Consider the following 24,509-nt stretch of genomic DNA (forward strand, 5'->3'; position numbering starts at 1 on the left):
AAGTTTTAAATTTGTGCCATTCCCCTTTAAACATGGGCAAGTGGGAGGATCGGAGAAAGTAATAAACATCAAGTTTGATTGATCCAGTGGGTTTTATTCACACACACACAGATATCACACTGCAGTCTACACTGCTGACAGATTTGTATATATAAATACACACAGATAAATGAAAAAATATACTTATTCTGTATGAAATTGTTGAAAAAACACATGTCGAGCACAGATTGGTAGAATGTGAAAGCCATAAAAACGACACTCAACCCATGAAAGATTATTCATGTGATGCAATGTAGTTTTATTTCTATTCATTTTATCAATGCACACGGTTTGAGATATACATGATGTGTGCACCAATGAAGAATATCTGTAATGACCATAGTCTTTCAATATTGAATTTTAAATGATTTATTGTGCCTTTTTTTTGCAGTACAAATAAAAAAAATGCTGGTGTTACACTCCGTTTCTCTGCTGTAGATTTGGGTCATATGTTTAATAAGATGGAAGTTATAGATCCAGAATGTGATTCAAGGTCCTCACAGAAGATTCAAATATCATCCTGTCAGAAAAAGTATGCAAAAACACTCAATTAACCATTTATTAACATTTTATCTAAAGATCAAATCGCCCTCAACTTACCCCTGAACGCCTGTGCTGTCTGAAGACGTCACTGCATGAGTGTGAAGCTGTTGCTGGACACATGTGGCTGTGCTCTTCAAGGCCACTTTAGAAGATCCAGCTACAAGAGAAGAAGAAGTTTAAGGTCTAACACACAATATTTTGGAGTTCACCTGCTTATCAAGTCCCTCATGGAGAACACTCACCATGTTTGAGGACAGTCAAGATGTGCAGGACAGCAGCCACTTCAAGCAGACTGCTGATGGCCTCAGACTCCAGAGAGGATCTGACCTCTCTCAAAAACGCCCTGAAAGAAGACAACATCAAGAAAATAAAGCTGTAAAATGCATAATGCCCTGTAGCCATCATCAGATCAGAAAGGAAACTGGATTGAGCAAATTTTACCTGCAAACATGTGGCGACTTGAGGATGATGGAGAGCAGGACGCCGGACAGAGGAGGCATGTCCTCCACTGACTCTGGTGTGATCACCTCTTCAGGATGTGTCATCTTTAAAAAATTTGAGCACCACAGAAGACAAAACATACTCAGTCTCCAACCCAAATAATTCCTTCAAATACATTTCTTTTGAAATACAATGAGTAAGTCAAGTTGTTACATCAATGCTTCAATGTTCCATCAGCTCATACCTTCTGGAACAGGTATCTCTTCTCCACAACCATGACTGCAAAAACAGTGGAAAAGACACCACTGAGAGGCGCTCTGTCCCAGGTTTGTGCCACTTGGAGGAAGTCACTCAGACCAGACACTGCTGACTGACACAGCTAATGTCGAGGTAGAAAAAAAAGACAGAGAGAATTACACTGAAACTGAAAACTAGTAGGAAAAGAGCAAGAGTAAATAAAGTAAATAAAGATAAAGGCCGACAGGTAATAAAGAGTGATGGATGACTGAGTCCAGAGGGAGGCCGTTATACAACAATACAGCAGCCAACTGACATTAAACATCAAACTAACTACAAAAAATGTAAAAAAAAAGAAAGATGATAACACACGTTCGTGTATAACTCATCTCGATGTACCTGTTTCCCCTTTTCTGGTTCCTTCTTAAGGTGGCGGGCCAAGAGTTCTATAATCTTCTGAAAGATGTTGGCCACCACACCCAGAATGATTGTGGTTCCATCCTCTGGGTTTTCCTCAGCCTCTGCGTCGTTGTCGTCAGGTACGTAACTACCTGCCACCTCCTTTAGAACTGGCAGCACCGCAGGAATCCCGAGGTAGCCTGCCTCTGAATTATTCAGACACAAGAGGAATATTTAAATACAAGGCAATACACACTACCTTCTTCTACTTTAAACGGCTTCGTCCAAATTCAACGAAGCAACCGGCCATCTTGTTTTAGACTTCTCTTGAGATATTTGGGACACTCACCTGAGACGAGGACGAGCGAGCACAAGTGAAGGATTTGACGCTGGAACGTTTCGTCGCCTAAACCCACGAGCAACACATCTCGACACACAGCCAGGAAGCTCTAATGCATCAATGTTAAATGCATCAACGTACATAATGAAGAAGATAAACAACATCAAAAAAAGGGCACACAACACTTCATTTAGAGGTATGACATTTCAGTATAATATTCACTTCACATTTCAAAACCACACTCATTATTTATTATTGTTATTTTTAATATCTGTTTGCAGCGACTTTTGGTAACAGGTTTTTTAATAATGGCAAAGATAAGGAAATACACTCATTTTGGAAAGGCAGTGTGAGTAGGAGGTGGAATGTGCAGCACAGTGTGACTGTGTGGTCTGAAGCAGAACAATCTATGAGGAGTCTAATTTTACCAAGCTGAACTGAACGTCCTGGAATTAGAGGCAAAAGGTTGATGTTCTAGAATCCAGAGAAGATCATAACTCTTCATTTTTGTGATAGCATCAATGCAGGCTGTGTACTAGATAAGATAAATATCTAAACTGGTTAATTCATGAATACGGAGATATGATTCAATTTATCAAAAGCCTGGAGAGAAATGATTTTTACTTGGACTGCTTTTTTAGGATGCACAGAGATTAATGCACAGCTATTTTTAGGAAATGCACATACGCAGAAGCATCCATCCATATCATCCACTTCCCCCACAAACCTCATGCTAGTGTTCTAGATGATGTTAAGAATCGACAAGCACCAGAAAGCTCAAAAAACACACATTAAATTTAGATTCTTGTGTAATAACAGGCGTACAATGATGGCGCTATTTTACTCATCAAACACACTTTTATTTACAGCTAATGTAGGATTATGAGAACATTAAAGAGGTACTGTATACCAGCTTCTCTTCTGAGAACACTGTTTTCGTTCCAACCAGTCCAGAGACAGGTGTTATCCATGCTTCATTGGAAGCAAAGAAGTGATAATGAAGCACACAGGAGTTAAAATCGGAGTTGCTTTCCACTGCTACAGACAGCTAATGGTGAGGAAAAAGGAAGTTGGATGTTGAACTCACATTGGCAACAGAAACACTGCACATTAGCACTTATAATTAGTACAAATCTGCTACTGTAGAGGACGCTTTTTTTATACTGTTGCTGATTAGGAGTTGCCAGAGCAGATTCTTTTTTTTCCAATTGGGCTTGTGACTCTTCCTAAATCAGCCCTCTGCAGGCTTGGGACTGGCACCAGGAGTAAACTTGTGCACCCACACAAGGGCTGAATAAATAACACAATTTAAGTGTCTTGCCCAGTGACACGTCTGTGTCGAACTGTTCCAGTTTGAAAAAACAACCACTCACACTGTAGTGCGACTGGTACTAGTTAATTCCATGCATGCCCGGATGAATTTCTAGCATTTACCATTACTTTAGTGTCACTAATTACTATCTTTGTGAAGATGCCCAACACATACTGGTTGAGGCTCAGTCAACTCTTAACGGATATTTTTCACCATTAATTCTGTAGCTGAATATTGGAGATCCCATCATGTATGCTGGCTTTTCAACGCCATGCATTTACGTTATAGAGGAGCTCACCTCAATTATCTGCACGGGCAGTCGCTGTGACTCCTCTGAATCCTGCCCATCATCTGCCAGAAAGGGCAACACCCTTTCCGCAACCCAAGCTGCCACATGCTCCAGGGAGAGCAGGTAGTCACGGCCCTCAGAGACCTGGGAAAGACAAACACATTCTTTTTTTTCTTCAAATCATTTTGTCAACACTTGAAATGATGATTCCAATGTTTGGGAATGTACATTGGCAACATAATATTCCAAAAGGGAACCACCTAACAAGCCAGGTATACATAAGTATTACCATGATTTCTATTGATCCAGTGGCCCTGATCAGTGACAACTGTGGTGGTTCGTAAATCATTTAAAAATGCACTGAAAAGGGAAACTGAGGCTCACGCTATGTTGCAGATGTGCACCGAGGCGGCTGTGCAGCATGAAGGCCTTCAGTGCCGTCTCCAAACTGGGACTTTTAGGATCTTCTGTGGTGGAGCTAAGGTGAGTGTACAGCACCGACTGTAGAGACAATGGAAGCAAGCAACACGTACGGATGGATGTTAATGCAGGACACCATGAATTAAGAAGGTACACACTACAAACAAGACTATTGACGGATGACATGTAATAAAAACTATACACAACATACCTTCCAGTTACCTAAAACTGTGTGGAGCTGCTTCAGAGGTTTCTGACCAAGAGTCAGTATTTTCTCTCGCGTTGAGATGTGGTTGAAAAGGAACTCCAGGTAAGCCAGTGCCAGGTCTGGTTTGGCCTCTACAGTCTCCTGGATACGTACCCTTCTACTGGTTGCAGACTTCTCCTAAAGTGGACCAGAAGAAAAGATTACACACTTAGAGAGTAACAAGGACACATGTTTTTCTGAGGAACGGAACAGATTAAATCAAAACTATAGCAACTTTTTATCCCTTTCTGTTCCAGCTCGTTCATGTTACACTGACTGACCCCTTGCTTGGGCAGAGGTTCAGTGAGCCATTCAGTGATGAGTTCAAGGACGTCAGCAGCTTGACCCCAGCAACAAATGCAGTCCAACAGCTGGCTGTACTGTGTTTGCACAGCTCCTGGTTCCATTCTCTTCAGCCTGGACAAAACGCCACAACTGAAAGTAAAAAAGCATGGTGAGAAGTGAGTCGAAAATATTACATCAATAAACACTGCCTTGATTGCCTTGATTTACTGCTCACCTGAATGTTGGGACTGCAGCCGGGGGCATAAATGAGGCCAGCTGTACGAGAGGAACAGTGCAACGCTCATCCTGAAACACATATCAAAAAGTCTTAGTCCAATAATTCTATGTGGAAGAATTCCAAAAATAATACTAAACACCAACACTGATGTACCTCTAAGGCCTGGAAATATTTCGACATGACATTTCCAAACTTGGCAAAAATGTATTTCTGGGTCTCTTCGTTCTGTTTCAGAGCCTTCTCCACACTTCTCCACAGGATGACCACGACCTCCAGCAGACCGGACACAACAGCCATGTCTTTACCCAATGTTAAAGGTTCAGCCATCTGCACGGTACACAGACACGGTACAGGGTACTTTCACATCCAAACTCATGAAAGCTGAGAGAACTAAAATGCCAACCACTGCCTCAAAAACAACTATAAAAAACTGTTTTGGATCTAAGTGATAAAACATACAAAGTTAACTTTGAAGAGATTAGTCTTTTAATCGGTCCTTTAATCAGGGTTTTGGAGTGCTGGGTTAATACAACAAGCAATTAGAGGATTAACTGAGGAAAAAAATTGCTTTTTTTCTCCTCCTCAGTTAACAAAAGTTTCTCTTACTGCACTGTTCTCCTTGTTGCTATCGTTAAGCTCACTCATGTCACAGTTAGCCTGAATACAGCTATTCAAGACGCGGCGGATGACCAACATCAGCTTTACTGGAAAACAAGAAAAAAGAACAAGTATGATCAACAAATAGCCATTAGGAAAATTGAATTGAAGTAATAGCGTTTCAGTAACAGATAAACACAGTATTTACTGATGTTGGTTGGGGCTGTGTGTTTGTATGCATGCTGATAGAACTTCCTGGCAGCCACAGGATTCATCTGGATGAGGGTGATGCACCGACTGCACCACTCTTTCTCTGACTCGTTGACGGGGAAAAAGGACTTAAAGAGCAGTTCGGCGATTCGTTTCGAGACTGACGGGCCATCAGTAGCCAGACGGGCCAGCAGGTGGTCCATGTGGCACACAGCCCAGAACTAGAGAGTAATAACAGAGAAGTTGTCATAGCGAGAGTCAAAAACAAAATACTAATTATGAACAGACAGAGAGGTGAATCTATCTTTACCATTAGCTTTGTTTTGTTTCATGAATAAAAACACTGTTTATTGTATTATCTTACGGTTCAATTTTAATTCAACTAAGCCAAAGCACGGGTTAAAAACTGTGACGATCAAACAATAAATCAAAAATGAAAGCCTACAACATGCTGTACCTTAGCAGCTCGTACTGCCTTGGCTTTGATAAGCATGTCAAGGAAAGCTGCGCGGACTTTCTCTGAGTTGTCATGAAGGCTGTACTTGAGGGTGGGTAGGAGTTTTTCCAGCACTGGATGACTGAGTGCGTTGTCCAGGATGATAGTCAGACTCTAGGGAGAGCATTAGAAAAACCACAAGTCATTAAATATCTAGCTAGTGAAGTGCAGTCTGCAGTGATAATAATCTCTTTTAATATGGCTGAACAAAATATTAGGTTAAGATTGTGAGACACATTAACTGCCAGTTTATAACTGTTCTCGTCTTACATCTTGGTTTTCATCGCCCTAACCATGTCTCTCTTTGTTTTCCATGAGAGAAAATGTCCATACCTTAAAGATAGAACAACGGACATCGGGGGAGCTGGTGTCATTCGCCAGCTCTGTCACCAGCTTCTTCAGAAAGTCTGTGAGAATTGTAGGAGGGATGAGCTCCCAGCACTTAGCCAAGATCTTACAGACACCGAGGGCAGCATTGGAGCGCACAATGGGGTAAGGGTCTTCAAGGAGGTTCTAAAAATGACAGACAGGGAATGGTTTTACTTTCTCACACTTAGAACCAAATGTGACTGAATACTTTGAGTGACTCTCACCATAGCTGTGTCCAGCTGCTTTTGAATGTTCTTGTCTATAATCTCTTTGCTCTGACTTGGGTCATGGACTGGGAAGGCATCCGTGAAGAGCAAAGTGGCATTTGCACGTACCTCAGAGTTGGGAACCTGAACAAATTGAACAGACACAGATCACGCTAGAATAAAATACTACACATAATCGATGAATGAGATGCATTTCAAAAATCTGTGTGCGTACACTTAAAGCTTTCCAGAGAATGGGCTTGTAGAGATTATCCAGCATCTTGTCCACGTTGGGGCAGCTCTTCCTTGAATGGAAATAGCTTACAATCTGCAAATATGAGCAAGGAGGTTAAACTGCTTTTGCTTAAGTGAGTGCATGGAACAAAAGATGTTGGGTGTCAAGTCTACCTGTCGGACTTTGGTATGGACAGGAGAGGATCTGTGAAGGAAGATGGCACACTGCATAAAGTCCTGAATGCATGTGCTCTCAATTTGTTCCAAAAAGTCCCCCCGAGCCTTCTTCCATGCTCTGAAGTAGATCTCCGTAATATGAGTAGTTAAAGCTCTGAAAGCAACAAGATAGTGGTTAGTATTGTAATTAGAAATTAAACACCTGTCAAACACAGTAAAATGTGTGTCTTACTTGCTGTAAAATTCCAGCTGGTTTTTGATTGTGCCGTGAATAACCCAGATGAAGTCGACATTCCAGCTAAAAAGAAACACCAGGAACCGCTTCCCCTGTGGCAACATACACATCATGAGGTTGACAGCTCATGGAAAAAGCAAAAGCACACACAAACACACACCGGCTAAATTTCACACTGCTTACGTCGTCATTCTTGATGTAAACGGGATGGTGAAAACACTGAAGCAAAAAGTCGATTATTTCCTTGTTATCTTGGGATGAGTAGTCCAAACTCAGGAGCACATCACGGAGACTCCAGACTCTTTGGATTTCCACACCCTGAGAAGAGACACAAGGTAAGAGATATGAGTCATGTAAATATAATAACATAACATATAAATAAAGTCCAGCACGTGCTGTGACATGTAGCTGAGGTCGTACACTGACCGGTTTCTTCAAAATCAAGCTCTTCTGCAGCGAGATGACAAATGCAGTGTGACCAAACTTTTCTTTCTCTTTCAGCCCCTTCTTCCACCAGGCCTCACATAATGTGTGGATGTGGAGCTGTAGCGCTGTCGGTGTCTCTGAGACAGGCAGTGACACCAGAACCACTGAAGGAAAGGCACAAAGAAGAAGAATCTGACACCAATTTCATGTTTCAAATAGAGAGAAACACAGTGCAGAGACACCCACCATGAAGTTTGTTGACAATTTCCAGGAGGGCACAATAGGTGTCACCGTCTTGCAAAATCTTCAGAGACACTAACGCCACGAGTGTCACACTGTCCACAACAGCTATGACACGTTTCTGAAGGAAAAGGAAAAAGCAAGATGTTAAGAAATATGTAAGGGAAGGTTACGTTCAAATAAATTATTTCAGCTTCCCCCGCTCTACTAGGGGTCACCGCAGCGGATGATATGCATATTTGATATGGCAGAGTACACTGGAAGTAAATTGGGGCGATTTAGAGTGTCCAATTAACAATGAGCAATGGGGATTGGGTACCCTGCTTGGCTTGTAACTTTTTGGTCATAAGCCAAGTTTCCTTTCCACTTGGCTATAAGCTGCCAAATTACCATATGGCAAATATTTTGTATAGATCATATAATGTGGAAAAGGGAGCATAAAACAACGTAAAATTAAGGGGATAGACCAAACGTAAAGGAACCTGTAGTAGTAAGTAGGAGTTGGGTGAGGGGGAATGTAAAGTTTTAAAAAAGACATTTTTGAATTTCATTCAAAGCATTATTATTTATCATCATTATTATTATTTTTAAGCATTTTTATAAAGGCTCACAATTGTGCTGTGTCCTGTTTTGAAAGGCTCAATTTATTTTAGCCCAGCATTTTATTTTATTTTCTTAGAGCACTAAAGCTAAAACACTTATATTTAACTTGTCCTTAATATATTCATATCATTATGAGCAGGAAGAGCTCAATGTCGCACTCTATACATGTAACTGTACACTGTAGGGCTGAATAATTAATTGAAATGACAATACAGCCTACTTCAATTTTCAAATCACAGGAGGCGCAATGTTTGTTAAATCCAAAATGTGAGTCAAAATATGTTTTTTGAATAATTATTGTCTTGATCTATACACATGTTATTCTACAGACTGAAGAGATAATCTTTATTTCTCACAAATCTGATCGCAATCGCAATTACATATTTATTCTAAATCATTCAGACCGATAACACTATACCATTTAATTTTGGTTAAAGGAGGAAACAAATTGCAAGTACCAATACTATTGAGTGGCAATCCAAATCGAATCAGCACCCAAGTATTGTGATACAATTAAATAGTAAGTCTACTGAAACGCAAATGATTCAACTGTATATAAACTGACTGATAAACCCACAGGGTCTTGAGCCGACTCCACCTCCATGCCCTCTTCCCTGCCAGGCTCTTGTCTCTCCTCCCAGCGCTCAGGAGGAAGCTCCTGCAGGACATCTTGAAGGAGGGAATCCAATCTTTCCCACAAAGCCTCCCTCTGGTCTCTGGGCATCTCCTGCACCACCTCCTCCACATCGAAGGGCTCTGCCTTGTCTTTCTGCTCAGCAAGACAGGCAGGAGAGGAGCAGAAACAACATATAGACACAGAGTTTAGCTACAAAATACCTTTATATCTAGACTGCATTTTTATTCCCAGTATTAGAAAAAAAAACACATTTTTATATTGGTCACTGGGTAAACTACCAAATAATTTAATACAGCTTGAAACTAATGCATGTGTTTCACATATTAGTTTGATTAGTTTGAGATGCATCCCATAACATTATAGGAACTGAATTACACATATAAATTATTAATAGCAAAAACCATCAGAAATCATATCATAATCAGGGCTAGCAACTTGATTTTCAAGGTTTTTTTATTTTACTTATAAAACTTTTGACAATTTTTGACAACTGTTTTTGCAATTTTATGTTTTCAGAAAAATAAAGGCAAAACGAAAATGAGTGAAAGCTGCACACGATTACCAAGCTGGTCCAACTGCTGTCACAGTATCAAGGTGTAAGTTTAATTCTTATACTCACAGATATCCTGTGCAACTCTGTCTAAATGCATTCATTTGGTCTCACAGAGAAATTAACATGCATATATCTTTAAAATAACATGCAGGTTTACAGATTCAAAAACTATAATGGCTTTTAAGAAGATGACAATATGAATAGCCAGAAACATTATTTTTGACTAATTTGCTTTGGTCACAGTTGCTTTAAAAATATGGTTTCAATTAATATTCGTATAAAATCCAAACTAACACACATGTATGAGATTTAAGAGCTGTACAGTATGTCACTTAAGATAAATGGGAATAGAATTGTAGCGCTTGCACGATGTGAAGTGTGAATATCTGCAACTAAATTATGGATTGTCATGATTCCAATTTGAGTTATCTACAATCCAATTCTGACTAGTCAGATTTCACCGAAAGTGGGAATATATTGAACTGGAATAAGGACAAGTAAAAACAATTTTCTAGGTATTTCCTCTCATAATTTATTTACACAAATCAGAGCCATCTGTAATGACAAACCTCACACATTAGTGACATCATGTGACCTAATGCCATTGTGGAGGCATAAATAAATGATGCATATCTATAATACAAGTCAGAGTACATATACATATTAAAAGGCGTGCCTCAAGTGAACACTTCATAATTTAATACGGTTCTACTTACGTGAAGTTGAATAAAATGCAGGAAATCCTCCACATTTTCTTTGCGCGCCGCTTGTAGAAATGCCTCTCGCTTTGACATGGTATCTGTTTTGCGAAGTGAATGTTTCCAGCAAACCTGCAATTGAACAAAAAAACTCACCTTTATAGTAAAGCAATAATACTTTTGATAACTTAGCGGTAACAACCAAAAACAAACATGGCTGTCAGTAGGTCTGCTAGTGTTTAATCGTAGAAACGAACGCAAACGCCACTCTAACTGTGTTTACTAGTCGTATAATACCTTCTAATTATTAAAAATTGCTAAACAAGTAGCGACAGTTGTGCTTATTACCTGTTATTTATAATGTTATCAGGCAGCAGCAGCAAAAATAGCCACGTCCCATAACAAACCCGAACCCGCGCAAATTTGTTTTGAGTCGGCGCCGTGCGTCATGGCGGCATGGCGTCATGACGTCGTACGTCGATCTTCTTCTTCTTCTTCTTCTTAGGTTTTTGGCAGACTGGCCGCGATAACTTCGTATTGCTGCTCTCTACTGTTTGCTTTTCATAGTTTTGCCAGACAGTTATTTATATTTCGCCAATATAGTCCAGTCGTGTTGAATACATTCGAGTATAATGTCACCGTACCTGTCTAACTGTTAAGAGATATCTTGTGTCGTAAAATAAAATAAAATTAAATTAAATACAAACGTATATATGTAATTAGCTTCTTCTGCCACTTGATGGCGACAAATCATAACTTACAGGTCATATCTGTGCCTGTAGTTGCCCTCACGCTCTTAGCATCATTGTGTTTTACTTTTTATACCACGTGATTTTATTCACCCATTAGCAAACCACTCACATCAATTAGATCCCAATTCTCGGGGAAAATATTCTGCAAGGTCGAATTTGTTGTTGTTGTACTTAAAAACTTAGTAACTAATGTTGAAACACACACACATTTACATACGAGGACGTTGACAGCCATGCTCATTCAGGCAGAGATACCGGAAGCGAATGCGGGGCTGTCATGAGGGCTGCTGCTTGGGCAGGTGCGGTGTGCATCCATGGATGTGTGCATATTGTGAAGCGAAGACCCACGGTTATTCGTAATGATGTGGACATAAAGTGCTCAAGCAGGGGCGCAAGCTTGAGCACAACATAAACGTTATTAAGCAGAAAATTGACTGTCGTTGGTGGCTTGAGTGTTTGTTGTGGTCCGCAGGGAGCCGTCCAGAAAAGGTAAACATATTTATTTGGTTCCGGGCCTAGTCCATTCTAGTTACGACCATGGGGATGACAGAGGTGGGTGTTGGTCAAACCCCCTCTGTGTTGTGTGTCCAGATTTTGAATTTTGACGTAAATTTGCCGGCATTTGAATGTTTTGTTCCTTTTAAATTCTATTTATTTGTTTGAATTTTGCCCATGGACACTTACTGCTTGATGTTTATCCCCTTCCAGCCAGAATTAAACTTTATTGCCCATGTTTTCACTCTAACTTTTTTTTGGCCAAATCCACTCCCATTCCACAGCGTCTAGACTACCTTCACAAAAGACCATTGTTTAGAAAAAAAAATGCAAGAAGAATTTCAGAATTGAAACAGTTTATTCTTCAAAAGCCACAAGGCATCATATCATTCAAAAATAATAAAATTAAGAAGGCAAAAAGTACAGAGTGGGTCTTTAAGGCACGGGATAGAGAACAAGAAAATATTCATAAGCTCAAATTGACAGTAATAAAAGTGATAAATGCATGGCTAAACATGTACATAGCTGCGCCATCTTAATCCCAGCAGTCCTGCTCAAAAATGCAATAATTGTCTCTGTACACATTTTCTTTTTTAGTTTCTGGTATGAACAACAATCCAAGCCCTGTTCAAGTATCTTTTTTCATATTATACATCACCCACAGGTCGTTAGGGACAATATTTAAAAGAACCAATATTGCACAAAGTCCTCTTAAAACATTCAGAGCAATCATTTTTATTTTATTTGCATATGTGCATTCCATGTTTGTAATCAAGCATAAGGAACAGTAAGAGATAAACAGTCAAATAACACTTCATGACAAATAAAAATTATATATATATACTGTATATAAAAGTCAAGACTGCTACTGTATCTGTTCCTTTGGAAATTGTTTTCTCACACAGCAAATTTGTCGCATTCTTACAAACAGATTTCAACACAATTTTCATTAAAATAAATAAAATGCCATGAAAGCCCCTGCAATTCTGATAACTCAGTGTCAGCAACTCTATATTTACACAACACACTAAAAACAGACACAGTTCAGTTTGTGTGTTTCATTACAATTATGTGAAAACATCTTTAGGATCATTAACGGAACAATATCAGGAAATATTCAAAAATACTTCATTACATGCTGAAATAATTCCCATAACTTACATGTATATGAAAAATAAACACCAAAACAACTCATTGATGTGCCCTTTAAAATAACAAGGTTACTAAATTATAGCGGAAAGGTGAATTCACAATGTGAGCAGAGGGTCGTGAGTACTTGTTAAGCTTTGCGATGACAATCCATCTTCACTTAAACTATACCTGCAAGAAAAATTAAATAAAATTAAATATAATAGCAAAAGGAATCAGTCAATAATGCACAGGGCACATATAAAATCCAAACTTACCATTGCGTCCATCCTCTCGCTATATCCTCCCCACTTAAATCTACCAAAACCTGCAATTTTGAACCAAAAGTAAAGGAAGAATTGTAATTTGGAAGTACTTGTGTCTGACTTTGATGCTAAAAAACAGTGAAAACAATAGCCAAAAACCAAAACCAGCAGGAGTTACCTTTCCCAGGAGCCCTTTGTGTTTGGACAGGATGCTTCCTCCGTTCTTTACTGCTACATCCAGAGTTCTCCTGTGGAGCTCCACCATAGATACACTAAACTCAAACCTACAAGCAACACAAACATGTTTAATGTCACTCATATGCCTTGGAATATTAACAAAAAAATCTAATTGTTAATAAGATAACTTAGCTATTGTAGAATTAAATTATTTATCTGAGGAAATGGCTAATACAGTATATGTCTTCCTTGCTTCCTACAGGTGGAATAAAGCTGCTCACTATTAAGATTTGTTGTCAAATCCACTGGAAAAAGAAATAAGATGCAAACACACAAAGTGTCCAACACAAGAAGAAAAATGATTTGAATTAACATGACTGTAACTTAACTCAGAGCTATGTTTATTACAAATGGGTACTTTTAATTTAATGTAGTTTGTGATACTGATTTGTAAAGTGTACACACGGCTAAATCGACTGCATGAAGATTCGTGAACAAAAACACACGTGAAGTCCAACAACTCTCTTCTCACTCAATACATTGTGGACTGACAGGTACTTAAAAGTCCAGTATTCAAGAATTAGTGACATCTAGTAGTGAGACTGAGAACTGTAGACTCCTGAAAACATGCGCTAATCTCCAACATTTAGCAAGGAAATGTCTAAAATCTCAATATTTAACACAGGAGGAGTCTGGTGTATTTAGCAACAGCACCGAATCACAACCCGTTTGGCGTATTTCAGTTCAGTGATTGTGACAGACAGAGTCTGCGCTCCAGTAAAACTTATTAAGTCACTCGTCACTAGTTTGTGTGTGTTAAGGCGGTACTACAGTAATGGAAAAAAATGTGACTGATTACAAATTGACAAACTGAGTAGAGCTGAGTAGTTTTATCTAGGAGTGCATTAGCTAAACCCTCCTAGATGTTACACACTGGACCTTTAATATACCAAAATAGCCCCATAGATCTGTTAAAAAAGTGTATGCTATCAATAACACCATAACTACAAAAAGCTAAATCTAAAGTATTCACATGTGAGAAAACAAAACCCACGTGAACTCCAACAACAACAACACTCATGCGACCACAAATCAATAACATGCAAGTGACAGGTATGTTAAGCTAGTATGATTCTCCAAACCCACGTTTGATCATAAACAGGGTTAAGGGTCCTCTTCGTTGTGCTGGTCTTCCTCCTCCCTGTCCGGCTCTTGTCAGGCAGTAAATATAGGCGGATGAAGGGATCTGAGCCATCTTTGGTGAAGGCTATCAAGTTACTGAGGACACACAGGACAAAATTGCTTCACTCACATGTTGTCAGGCACATGTTCTTTATGCTAATGGTGCCAGTTTCACTCTCAAACGTGATGTACAGTTCGACTCAGAACTAAAATGGTCTGCGTACTTAAAAATCTGTACACACAATTTGCGACATCGGGCTTGAGCCAAGAATCAAGGACAATAGTGAAGTGGGGGGTTTTTGAATCCTTCACAGCACAGTGCACATTAAACTCATAATGATGATCTCACCGGCAGGAGTGCACCACCACAATAAGCTTGTTCCTCTGAGAGCTGTGTCGAACTGTCAGCTGGACCTCGCCCAGGGGAAACTGGCCCGGCGCCGAGCCACTGGAACCACAACAGAGTCACAGTCAGTGTCACGTCTGAATGCTGCAGCTGAATTTAAACTGATTTTGTTTGTAAATGTAATACAAAAAATAAATAAAGTATTTGTGGAGTTTCCCCACTAGGTGCTACTTCTAGGTCACACCCCTACAAATAAGGGACCAAGATATCAAGTTTAAATGTTCTGACTCGTATGAGCTGTGCTACAATAGCAAATAAAACTTTCTCCTTTAAAGCGGCAGTGTGCGTAACTCAGCATGCAAATAATGAAACATCTGAAAATGGGGTCATTTAAGCAATACCAGATAGCAGACCTGACTTTCTTGACATTTGTGTGTATACAGTGGCAATGCAGTGGAGAACAGAGGTATTTATTCCATTAAAACTGCTGAATGGCTGGGGCTTTTTTAAGCAGTAGAATGCACTTCAGAAACTTTTGGTGGATGCTTCTTTGTGTTTTGACCATAGTCCAATGTACATGTACAGCTACTGTATGTGTAAACAGGCAACATGAGAGCTAAACATGATAAGACTGAGTTGAAATAACTTAAATAACTAAATAAAAAAAACAATAAAAATGTTTAAAAGTAAGGGATCTAGAGCAACAAGGACAGGTGACATTAAATATAACAAATCATTTCTGCCTATTTATTTACTTCTGCAGTTGACGGAGCCTTTGCTGAAGCTCCAGACTGGCATATGGCAGGGAGATATCCGAGGCCAAACTGGGCGTGGACTCCTTGTGAGGCAAGTGTTTCTGGGAACTGGAAATGCACATGCTGAGGTTGGAGGTACTGCGGAGAGGGCTGGCGGAGTACGGCTCGCCGTCCCTGTGCTGGAGGGTGAAGGTGGAAGCGTCTATGGGGGGCGGGGGCGTGGGCGGAGGCAGTGGGGAATCTGAGGACTGTCTCTGGGTGGAGGCTGCAGTTGGCTGCGGCAAGCTGGATTTCCTGACCTGCACGGAGGAAGGCTGGTCCGAGGACACCTGCTTCTCAAGGGACAGGATCTGAAGGACATGAGGAAGGACATCAATTATAAAAATACAATTAATAAAAATGTAAAGAACTCTCTTGTCCAATTCTTTTTTATCTTTTAAACTCAAACTATAGTCCTGACTCCCTGACGCTGAAACGCAGTGTTTCTTTGTAAGAGGATGAATATTTTAATTATTTCTCTCACTTTGTTTATAAATATTTGGAAATGAAACCCCTCCCACCCAAAATAAGGAGAATATCCAATCATATTTTAGCAATTGAAGTTTACCACTTTGGGCCTTTTAGCATCTCCTGCTGATTGGTAGCAAGCCCAACTCTGAAGACCAAGGAGCACATCATCAAATCATCATTAAATAATGTTAAAAATACAGATTCATACACAAAAAAAAACATAAGTTTTAATTTTTTTATTTTTCCACTGTAGAAAAGTTTAAAGGCGTTTTCAGCTGCTCTGTTTACTCTTTACTAGATTTACCATCACATTCAATGGTTTAATTTTTATCTATATTGCAGCACGATACTGTTGGTTTATCCATGCACTACAATTGTGTGTTTAATTAATTCTATTGTGTATCTATTTTAATCTTGTTTGCTCTCTGTCCTTGCTCCCAGTGTGGGATAAATCCAATCTAATCTAATCTAATGCTACTAAAACACTGTCTAATCCAAAAAAAGGTTTGGGGGCATAAATAATAAAGGCAGCATTCCTAATTTTATTTTGACTGTTGTGGGAAACCTCCAATAGAACTGGGATATTTTACATATACGATATTTCATTTTTGTTCAATCATTATTCATTAGTTTCTAATGTGCTGAGTCAGTCTTTACACACCCTCCTCATCATTAATGGCTGCATCAACACAACACGTGTCCTTCTTTCCTTCCTTCCTCTGAAATGTACACTGACATCCATCATTAATGTATCAATAAACAAATGAGAACAAGGAGCAGAGTGCTTTTACCCTCAGGGCCATTTTAAGTTTGATGGTGGAGCTGGGTCCGGAGTTCTTGAGGGCAAAACACTGGGTCAGCGTCATGTCCTCCTCCACCAACAGACAACTCAAAGGCACCGTCAAATTACCCAGAGTGCATTTGTGCTTGTCATCTTTTACCTGTGTATGAAGAGTGAGAGAGGGAGGGAGATACGCGGGTCAGTTACTTCCACTCTTTGGAGCACGCACTTATGAAACAACCGCACGTCGTCACGTGATGCTATAATGCAGGATTACCTCCACTTCGAGCTCCTGTCTCCTGGGATTGTGAATAAGAAATGAAAAACAGTCTTCCCACAGAGGCTCCTTAGTCTTGAACCGGATCTTTATGGACACAAAGGTTTGTTTACTGCTTGCTGTTAATTAAAAGACACTTCAGGGCAGCTAATTAAAAGCACAATCCACAGAGAGAGAGAGAGAGAGAGAGAGAAAGAAACTGTTCAATGATACAAAATGCTGTGTTTGACTTCAAACACTGTGAAAATATACTTTATGTTTTGTTGTAATTTAAGTTAAAAAAGATTTATTAATTCAATTAATTCTCCCAATTTACTGTTGGGTCATTTAACCAGATTCCCACTTTTAACAGTGGCTGTACTGACATCTAATTAGCCAGAGAATTGAAGACACCTGTGTGAGTGAGCAGGGCTTTTAAATATAATATAATGACATCATTAAAAGCTTATGTGCTCTTAAAAAGACGCAATCACTATTGTGCTCGTGACAAATGTCTGCACCAGCAAATGTCAAAATACTTCGGTCCGGAGTCAAAGACAGTGTCACACAGTTGTAAAACATGCTCAGATGCCGTTTTATTCTGCAGTAGCTGAACTGGCTGTAGTTTAATTCAGCGTTAACCTCGTTAATTACCAATAAGTCTATTTCGAGAACAGTTGCTCTTTACAGTCAGAGGGACATTATCTGTAAAAAGGAAAGCTCCAGGGAAAGAGAGAGGGAGAGAGAGAGAGAGAGAGAGGTGTTGAGATAAAGACTGGCAAAACAAATTCAACAATAACATCTGTGTTCAGTCTTTGGTCGTAAAAATGCTTTTAACAATTTATGAAATTGAAGCATGTTGCATTTTTCATCCTTTTTCTCATAACCTCAAATCACAAAATGTGACAGTTTGACAGGTCTGACAAGAGCAGAGGTGAAAATTGAATGAATGATGGCTGAATTCCATTTAGCTTCCTCAGTTTCAGGGACTGAGATGAGCCATTATGAATGTGATCAATAACACTGGACTCACATACGAGCATCATTTTAACGCTCGACGGTGGGCAGGTCTGGCGATGACCCATTTTATCATAATAGATTAATTTTTTTTTCAAAACAAGCTTTCTGATTTTTCAGCTTCTTCAAAATGAATATATTCTAGTTTCTTTGCGCCATATAACAAAGAAATCATTAAAACTGAATCATTTTGGTTTGCGGACAAAACAAGACATTTCAGAACATCATCATTTCCAGGTTTTGAGAATTGTTTTTTGAACATTGTCTGACATTTTACGGACCAAAACAAGTACTCGATTCATCAAGAATGATTCATTAATAATAAATAATATATCAAGATTAATGAACGACCTCATCTTCCTTTAAACACAGCGCATGTGGCGGAGGCACAGCTGCCAAGGAGGTGATAGATTATAGACAGAATATAACACTAAATATAGTAATAATAGGACATTTGGTTGTAATTATTGCATGATTAAATTAAATTACATATATGTTTTTTCATTTTGCAAGTTTTTATACTTTTACTATCTGTGAAATATCACAATGAATATCTTTATTGCGATATCATGATGAAATATAGTGTTGTTTTTTTCCTCTGGACCGGCCCCTTCTTGACCAGCGTGAGTTTGACAACCCTGATGTAGGAGCTCAAAACAAACCGTACATAAACAGCGATGGACGGACTCACCTTACTCTCCAGTGTTTTGTGTCCAACAATAAATTGAACGTAAGGACTGGGTTCAGTGCTGCTTTTTTTCGCAGACTGTTGGAAAAAGCAGAGAGAGACGTGTTAGCTGACTCTCACCAGCACAACAAACCATCAGTAGCAGACGAAAAGAATTACGCCCAAACTCAAACATTAGCTTCTTCAGGGAGAGTGTTCATCAAGCACACAATGCCGAAAAGAGTCGACTACCGTACGTTATGACAAGCAGGGCTGCAGGCAGAGAGGCAACCGGGGAGACCACCAGCTTCTGTCTCCTGAGCACTGTAATTTAACTGTGCCGAGTCCTGACAGCTGAGTATTAGTCAGTACTCCTTGCAGAACAATTATAACCTACACTTTCGGCTTTGACATTAGGATGGAAAGTGTTGTTAACTCATCCTTTGATTTTTTTGGGGGGGAGTGAGTAAATGTAGCTATTTCTCATCAACCTGAGAATCAAAGCCATACATTTGAAATGCAAGCCGCTTAATGCAAACCAAATCTGTGCACTATGTAAAAAGGAGACATACTGCACCTGATTCACTTTGGGAAAAACACTTTTTTTATGCTCTTATTCACATTTGTGTTCAATTTAATTTTTCTGTGCTTTATTTCATTGATTAAGTGTTTTTGCTGTTTTGCAGCAGCTGATTTCTTTGGAATAACATGTAGATGTCATGCATATGAAAGGCTGAGTGGAACATTTTAGTCTGTGTGCAGTGTTTCATGAATATTGTAAGAGTATTTCTCCACTTTATATAAAGGTATGATGGTTTCTAGTCCATCATATGAGGCATATTGTGTACGTGTGTGTCTGCATATATGTGTATACTGTAGGTACATTAAAAAGGTTACAATGTAGAGAATGGACCAATAGGAAACTACTGTATATTTTAGACTGGGCAAATTCAAATTTAGAGCAATCAATCATATTGTTGGCAGTGGAAAACATGACTCATGACATTTTAAATGGCCCCATGGTGAATGACTGTAGGTCAAATGCTGCCAATCAAATTTTTGATCTAGTAAACAACAGCGAGGCAAATAAGACTAAGAGTTGTAGCGGCAGAAATGGAAGCAGTATAAATGATTCCTGGCAGCATGTTGGTCTTTAATGTCACATGGATTTGTCTGCTTCCCTTCTGATCGCAACTATGCTGAATGTATTCAAATCAGAAAAAAAATCAGAAAGCTTTTTTACTCCTCACTGCGATGAACACAGTATCCTTTACTGAAGCTCACGCTACTGTACTGTGTGAACCTCCTGGTGTCTTATGACAGCATTTCCAACATGGTTTCAACACAGCTTACAATGGAAAATGACAAGCGTTTGGCAACACTGAAGCTGGGAATACCAAGAGTGAACCTGGTCAGATTTGTACTTCAGTTGCCCGTAATAATGCCAGATATCACTGACGTGCAAAGCTGTAATGCTTTTTTACTGACTGTTGGATTAATGTTACACAGAGGGAGTGCTGCTGTGTGTGCAACAATGGGAGAGTTGAAACTTCCTCTTAATGTTGAAGACTCACAGAGTGAGTTTGTGCAACGCCAGGCTGTGCTCGGTTACCAACAGCTGCATATAACAATACCGACAAATGTGGAGACTACGAAACATGACACTTATCGTTGTTATGGTGGTGATAAACAGGTGATTGTTTGTGTACCCCATAATCCCAAGTCTAATCAGTTTTCTCCCCCTGTAATGCCACTCAGTATCTACCACACATGGAAGAAACAAGCTTTACAAAAAGCAGAAAAGCTGGCCTTGGTTCCTTTAATTGAATTAGCAATCATAGCTTTCAAAATGAAGGGGTAATAATCAGCTTCTACGTTTATTAACAAAACCTAGACTGTTTGCTGTAAAATTGTTTGGTTACTTTCACCTCTGGTGCATAAGAATTAGTGAGTACACGTAGGAGAATTTCAGTGTTTGAATATGGATACTGCCCTAAAGCAGTGCTCGGTCGATAGTTTCAACAAAGACTGAACATTTAATTTAATAATATATAAGACAGCAACACTAGACAAGCACAATGACATGAGCTGGGGACTCACTTATCAATACAAATAAGAAGACAAACCAAAACACAAAGCAGACAATGCAATCATCCATCTTCATGCACATCGTTTTTTGCTCACTTCACTTTGCATGTCTGCTCAATCACCGCAGTCACATGACGCTGGATGGTGCATTTGACGGGGGCCACAGACACAGGGTGTTATTTGCACATGCAGTCCATTTTTCCCACATTACCTTCAGGGCCTTAAAGACTGAGACTTGCTTCAACCCATCATAGGTGAAATCTGACAGGTTGCTCTTTAAGCCACAAGGAGATTTGGGGGAGAAAATCACACCCACAGTTAGTAGGATGCGAGTGACTTGACATGGTTGAGACGCATGACAGAAACCCAGATGAAAATATGGGAAAAATGTAAACAGAAGCAAAGAAAATAATGAGAAGTGTGAGGGGATGATATATATTTTTTTTTTGACACTGCATGGAGCTAACAATGAAAACAGGTCAGGATAATAAGTGTGTCCAACGTGGAAGACTGTGTATCCACACAATACACACGTACAGAGATCATTATACCACCTGTATTCCCCACATATGCATCTGAATAACGAACAGATAGATGTCTGCATGGCAGAGTGTGTCAGAGTGTCTGTCCGCGTCACGTTAATGGTTACTGGAAGCTGCGAGATCTCTCGATTAGACGTTACACATGCTCTGCAATGCACATGTTAAGGACACCTGTTGTTGTTCAGTCCACATCATCCCACCACACTGGTAATGAACACCATCAGGATGCAAATGTTCTGCTGGACTGACTCACACAAATTGTTCTATACTGTGAAGTATTGGTCTCACAAAAGACTAGGCCAGATGCTCGTCGCTCACTTAAGTTTCCACAGCCTAAGCTTCCTGTGAAGACACTCTTTGATGAAGAGGGAAAGAGGGTGAAGACTTATGAGAGCTATTATCGGCAAAAAGTGTGAGATAATATCTTCAAATGTGATGTTGAAATCCCATTAGGATATTAGCCGGGACTTCATACTTTATATGGGTTACAAGCTTTATGACAGTTTTAAACCTAACTGGATAATAATAAAAATGCACATATAACCAAACCAATTATTGTTAAATGAGACAGGATCCCTGAGCAGTAATGAACTACATAAAAGACCTACTGACCCATTTGTCGCTATAGCCTTCAGAAATAATTTACATGTGTGCTTTTATGAGTGAATTTGGCAAAGTTAGGATAATAAGGATCATAATTGAGTTACCCTGGTTGTGTGGTTTGCTGTGGCAAATACAATTTAAAGGTCATGATAAAGCAAAGTGATGAAGTCAGTCAAGTTTCATAAAGCATAAAAGACAATGTAAACAGGAGAACGGTGTATTGTTGCACATTGACATTGACTGAATCCTTATTTAAACAGGAGTGCTACACTGGATTTTCTTCCTAAACAGGTTTAGAGTGTTGCTAAATGCAGTTTGTGTGTTGTGGGTGGAGAACAAGAAGCCTACATAAGCCTAATGCAATACATTTTCCACTGGTTTAGGAGGTACATTCAACAACAACATGAAAGTAAAGTGAAGATGGTTGATTCTTACTGGCAGGTTCTGGGCAGAGTCCAGGTAGACCACCAGCAGTGCTGACGACAGCCCGTCATTGGCCAGGCTCCTGTCTGCACGTATACTTTGCAAAACCTGATTGGACATGGAGGACAGGACAGACAGTAATGAAGGGCAATGACAACTGCATCATCTTCACTGACCTGTTAGTGTTTTTTTTTTTGGTGTTTTATACCTGATCCAACTTCTCAGTAGTAGAGAGCAGAGACAGCCACTCCAGCTTCAAGTGGAGTTTCCCAGTCGGCGCCTCTTCCAGGTCAAACCACTGGAATAATGTGCCAACATTTAATGAGCTGTGCAACAACAGTTAATAAGACATAAGGCTGCAGTGTAAATAGTCTGTATATATAAATTCTTGATGACCACTTAAAGCTGCTTTAGACTACAGTTTTGCCATTCACACCCATTCACTCACACTTTCATACAGTGCATCTATGTGTAGCACATTTTCTATCACTCATCTTTCATATCCATTCACACACTGCCAGTGTCTTGCCCCCAGCACACATCGCCGTGTTGACTAGCAGAGCCGGGAATCCAACCCACAACCTTCGTGTTGTAAGACGACTCACTCCACCACTGAGCTACCAATCGCCCCAGTGTGTAACCATTGTTACTTTCTATTTGGTGTTAAACAGAAATGATTTATTATTTGTATGCTGTGTCCTTCAAGTGGGCTGTCAAACAATACTATCAGACCTGACAGAGGGAGTGTTTGTGTATGTACCAGTGGTGCAGGGGCGGGTGGGGCCAGTAACTGTTAATCCCATCAAACTGCTGAATAACCACGTTTTTGTTTTTGTTTTCTTTGAGCAGTAGAATTCTCCTCTGATACTTTTCCTCTGTGCTTCTTTGTGTTTTCAGTCATACTTGCGTTACTAGCACAATGTTGCTGTTGCCTTGATCTGACTTGACATAAAACAAATCACTTTGTGTGCAGCACGGGGATGTTGCCAGGCAACACAAGCGCTAAACACCACTATAGTGAGAGACACAGAGAGATAGTTGTGTGAAACTGATAGACCTCACACACACTGTGTGAATTCATTTGACATTGGTTTGAATCACAGAGATATTTGTGAATGCTTAAAAGTTAGTAACAAATGTTACACATGCAACAGTTCTATCTCTGATGCTTGAACACTTAGGCTTAAGCTATAGCTAGAAGCTGGTGGAACAAAGACTTACCCTACTGAACTCAAAACAACACATCATGGGTGTTGGGCTAGGTGTTTTTGTTAGGTATTGGCAGAGTGTCATACTTATTGACAGATGGATCAATTTATTCAAGTCTGAACAAGACTCTGCATGAGCATTCCCACTCCCCACAGACAAAACAATTCTAAGAAAAGTGTCTCACCTCATCGACCTTCTGCTCTTTGTGTAGTTCAGCCATATCGATCATGAGGCTGCGATTAATGAAACAATATTACTCAAATTTGAATGGCAAACAATAAAGAGACAAATCACACCTATTAATCTGAACAGAGTGGGCACAGGTATCGACTGGCTGCTTTGTGAAGCCAGTGATGGGTGTAGTGTAACAGTCTTGGAGCAAAGGATTGACTTTGTCCTTCAGTCTGAGGGATATCAGTGACTCTGCTTTTATTTGATGTCAAGTAGCACCGATTCCTTCTATATCTCCTGCCAAGCTTTCAAGATTGTGTTTACATTGTGATATGCAGTTGCTTATATAGCCAAACCCAAACATACTTTGCTCTCACATAGCTGAAAGTGCAACAGACCATGTGTCTCCTGCAGTCCTGTATGTGTTATTACATCAGAGCGAGGCAAGAAAGGAGAGAGACTCACCTTCCCAGGAAATCGTCTTTGTCTGGATCCTCATCAAACAACTCAATCTCAAGATGTTGACCTGAGTGCTCGTACACCAGTGCCTGATGAAACCAAAAAGACGAAAAAACAGATTTATCAACGTTGATACACATTGGAAGAATACACAGTTAATCATAGCAAAAGCTGTGATGCTTTAAATGCCCGTGCCCTGCTCCAATAAACG

At 39.7% G+C, this 24,509-nt stretch overlaps 2 protein-coding genes and 1 long non-coding RNA gene across 5 annotated transcripts in view; 1 reads left to right on the plus strand and 2 right to left on the minus strand.

The window, feature by feature from the left end:
• Positions 1-73: 73 nt before the first annotated feature.
• On the minus strand, positions 74-10,918 carry ncapg2 (non-SMC condensin II complex, subunit G2). Its single transcript, XM_044045005.1, has 27 exons — positions 10,820-10,918; positions 10,490-10,603; positions 9,161-9,352; positions 7,987-8,101; positions 7,741-7,904; positions 7,498-7,632; positions 7,312-7,406; positions 7,077-7,233; positions 6,904-6,996; positions 6,687-6,812; positions 6,427-6,606; positions 6,055-6,207; positions 5,596-5,818; positions 5,397-5,494; positions 4,944-5,117; positions 4,788-4,858; positions 4,549-4,702; positions 4,232-4,405; positions 3,985-4,101; positions 3,610-3,744; positions 2,009-2,108; positions 1,660-1,865; positions 1,268-1,402; positions 1,024-1,127; positions 825-925; positions 640-739; positions 74-559 (listed from the first exon to the last, which is right to left on the minus strand). Exons 2-27 carry the CDS (start codon positions 10,565-10,567, stop codon positions 508-510), a joined length of 3,432 nt encoding a protein of 1,143 aa, XP_043900940.1. The 5' UTR covers positions 10,568-10,603; positions 10,820-10,918; the 3' UTR covers positions 74-507.
• A 470-nt stretch (positions 10,919-11,388) lies between these two features.
• LOC122777004 lies at positions 11,389-15,982 on the plus strand. Its single transcript, XR_006361280.1, has 3 exons — positions 11,389-11,712; positions 14,827-14,941; positions 15,581-15,982. It is a non-coding gene; the product is annotated as an uncharacterized LOC122777004 (long non-coding RNA).
• Positions 12,058-24,509, minus strand: part of esyt2b (extended synaptotagmin-like protein 2b) — a 33,935-nt gene continuing 21,483 nt past the window's right edge. Inside the window, exons 10-23 of one of the 3 annotated variants that reach the window (XM_044037867.1) lie at positions 24,305-24,387; positions 23,853-23,901; positions 22,668-22,757; positions 22,472-22,567; positions 21,103-21,165; positions 18,828-18,902; positions 17,141-17,227; positions 16,874-17,023; positions 15,573-15,922; positions 14,821-14,919; positions 14,436-14,567; positions 13,291-13,396; positions 13,125-13,174; positions 12,058-13,038 (exon numbers count right to left, since the gene is read on the minus strand). In XM_044037867.1, coding sequence (XP_043893802.1) covers positions 12,966-13,038; positions 13,125-13,174; positions 13,291-13,396; positions 14,436-14,567; positions 14,821-14,919; positions 15,573-15,922; positions 16,874-17,023; positions 17,141-17,227; positions 18,828-18,902; positions 21,103-21,165; positions 22,472-22,567; positions 22,668-22,757; positions 23,853-23,901; positions 24,305-24,387 — 1,503 coding nt within the window. In that variant the 3' untranslated portion in view covers positions 12,058-12,965. Of the gene's footprint in view, positions 13,039-13,124; positions 13,175-13,290; positions 13,397-14,435; positions 14,568-14,820; positions 14,920-15,572; positions 15,923-16,873; positions 17,024-17,140; positions 17,228-18,827; positions 18,903-21,102; positions 21,166-21,686; positions 21,789-22,471; positions 22,568-22,667; positions 22,758-23,852; positions 23,902-24,304; positions 24,388-24,509 lie in introns of all 3 variants that reach the window. The other 2 variants (XM_044037859.1, XM_044037874.1) reach the window with 2 other exon arrangements.

This window comes from Solea senegalensis, linkage group LG1, assembly GCF_019176455.1.
Source record: "Solea senegalensis isolate Sse05_10M linkage group LG1, IFAPA_SoseM_1, whole genome shotgun sequence".
Taxonomy (NCBI): Eukaryota; Metazoa; Chordata; class Actinopteri; order Pleuronectiformes; family Soleidae; genus Solea; species Solea senegalensis.

What these genes read in the sequence shown, in the direction of transcription:
- ncapg2 (XM_044045005.1), bottom strand. Translation starts at nt 10,567, where the DNA reads ATGTCAAAGCGAGAGGCATTTCTACAAGCGGCGCGCAAAGAAAATGTG. An exon ending in GCAACAAGGAGAACAGTGCA is followed by an intron (nt 5,118 to 5,396) that starts GTAAGAGAAACT and finishes TGTACCGTGCAG; the next exon opens with ATGGCTGAACCTTTAACATT. An exon ending in CAGTTTTAGGTAACTGGAAG is followed by an intron (nt 4,102 to 4,231) that starts GTATGTTGTGTA and finishes TTGTCTCTACAG; the next exon opens with TCGGTGCTGTACACTCACCT.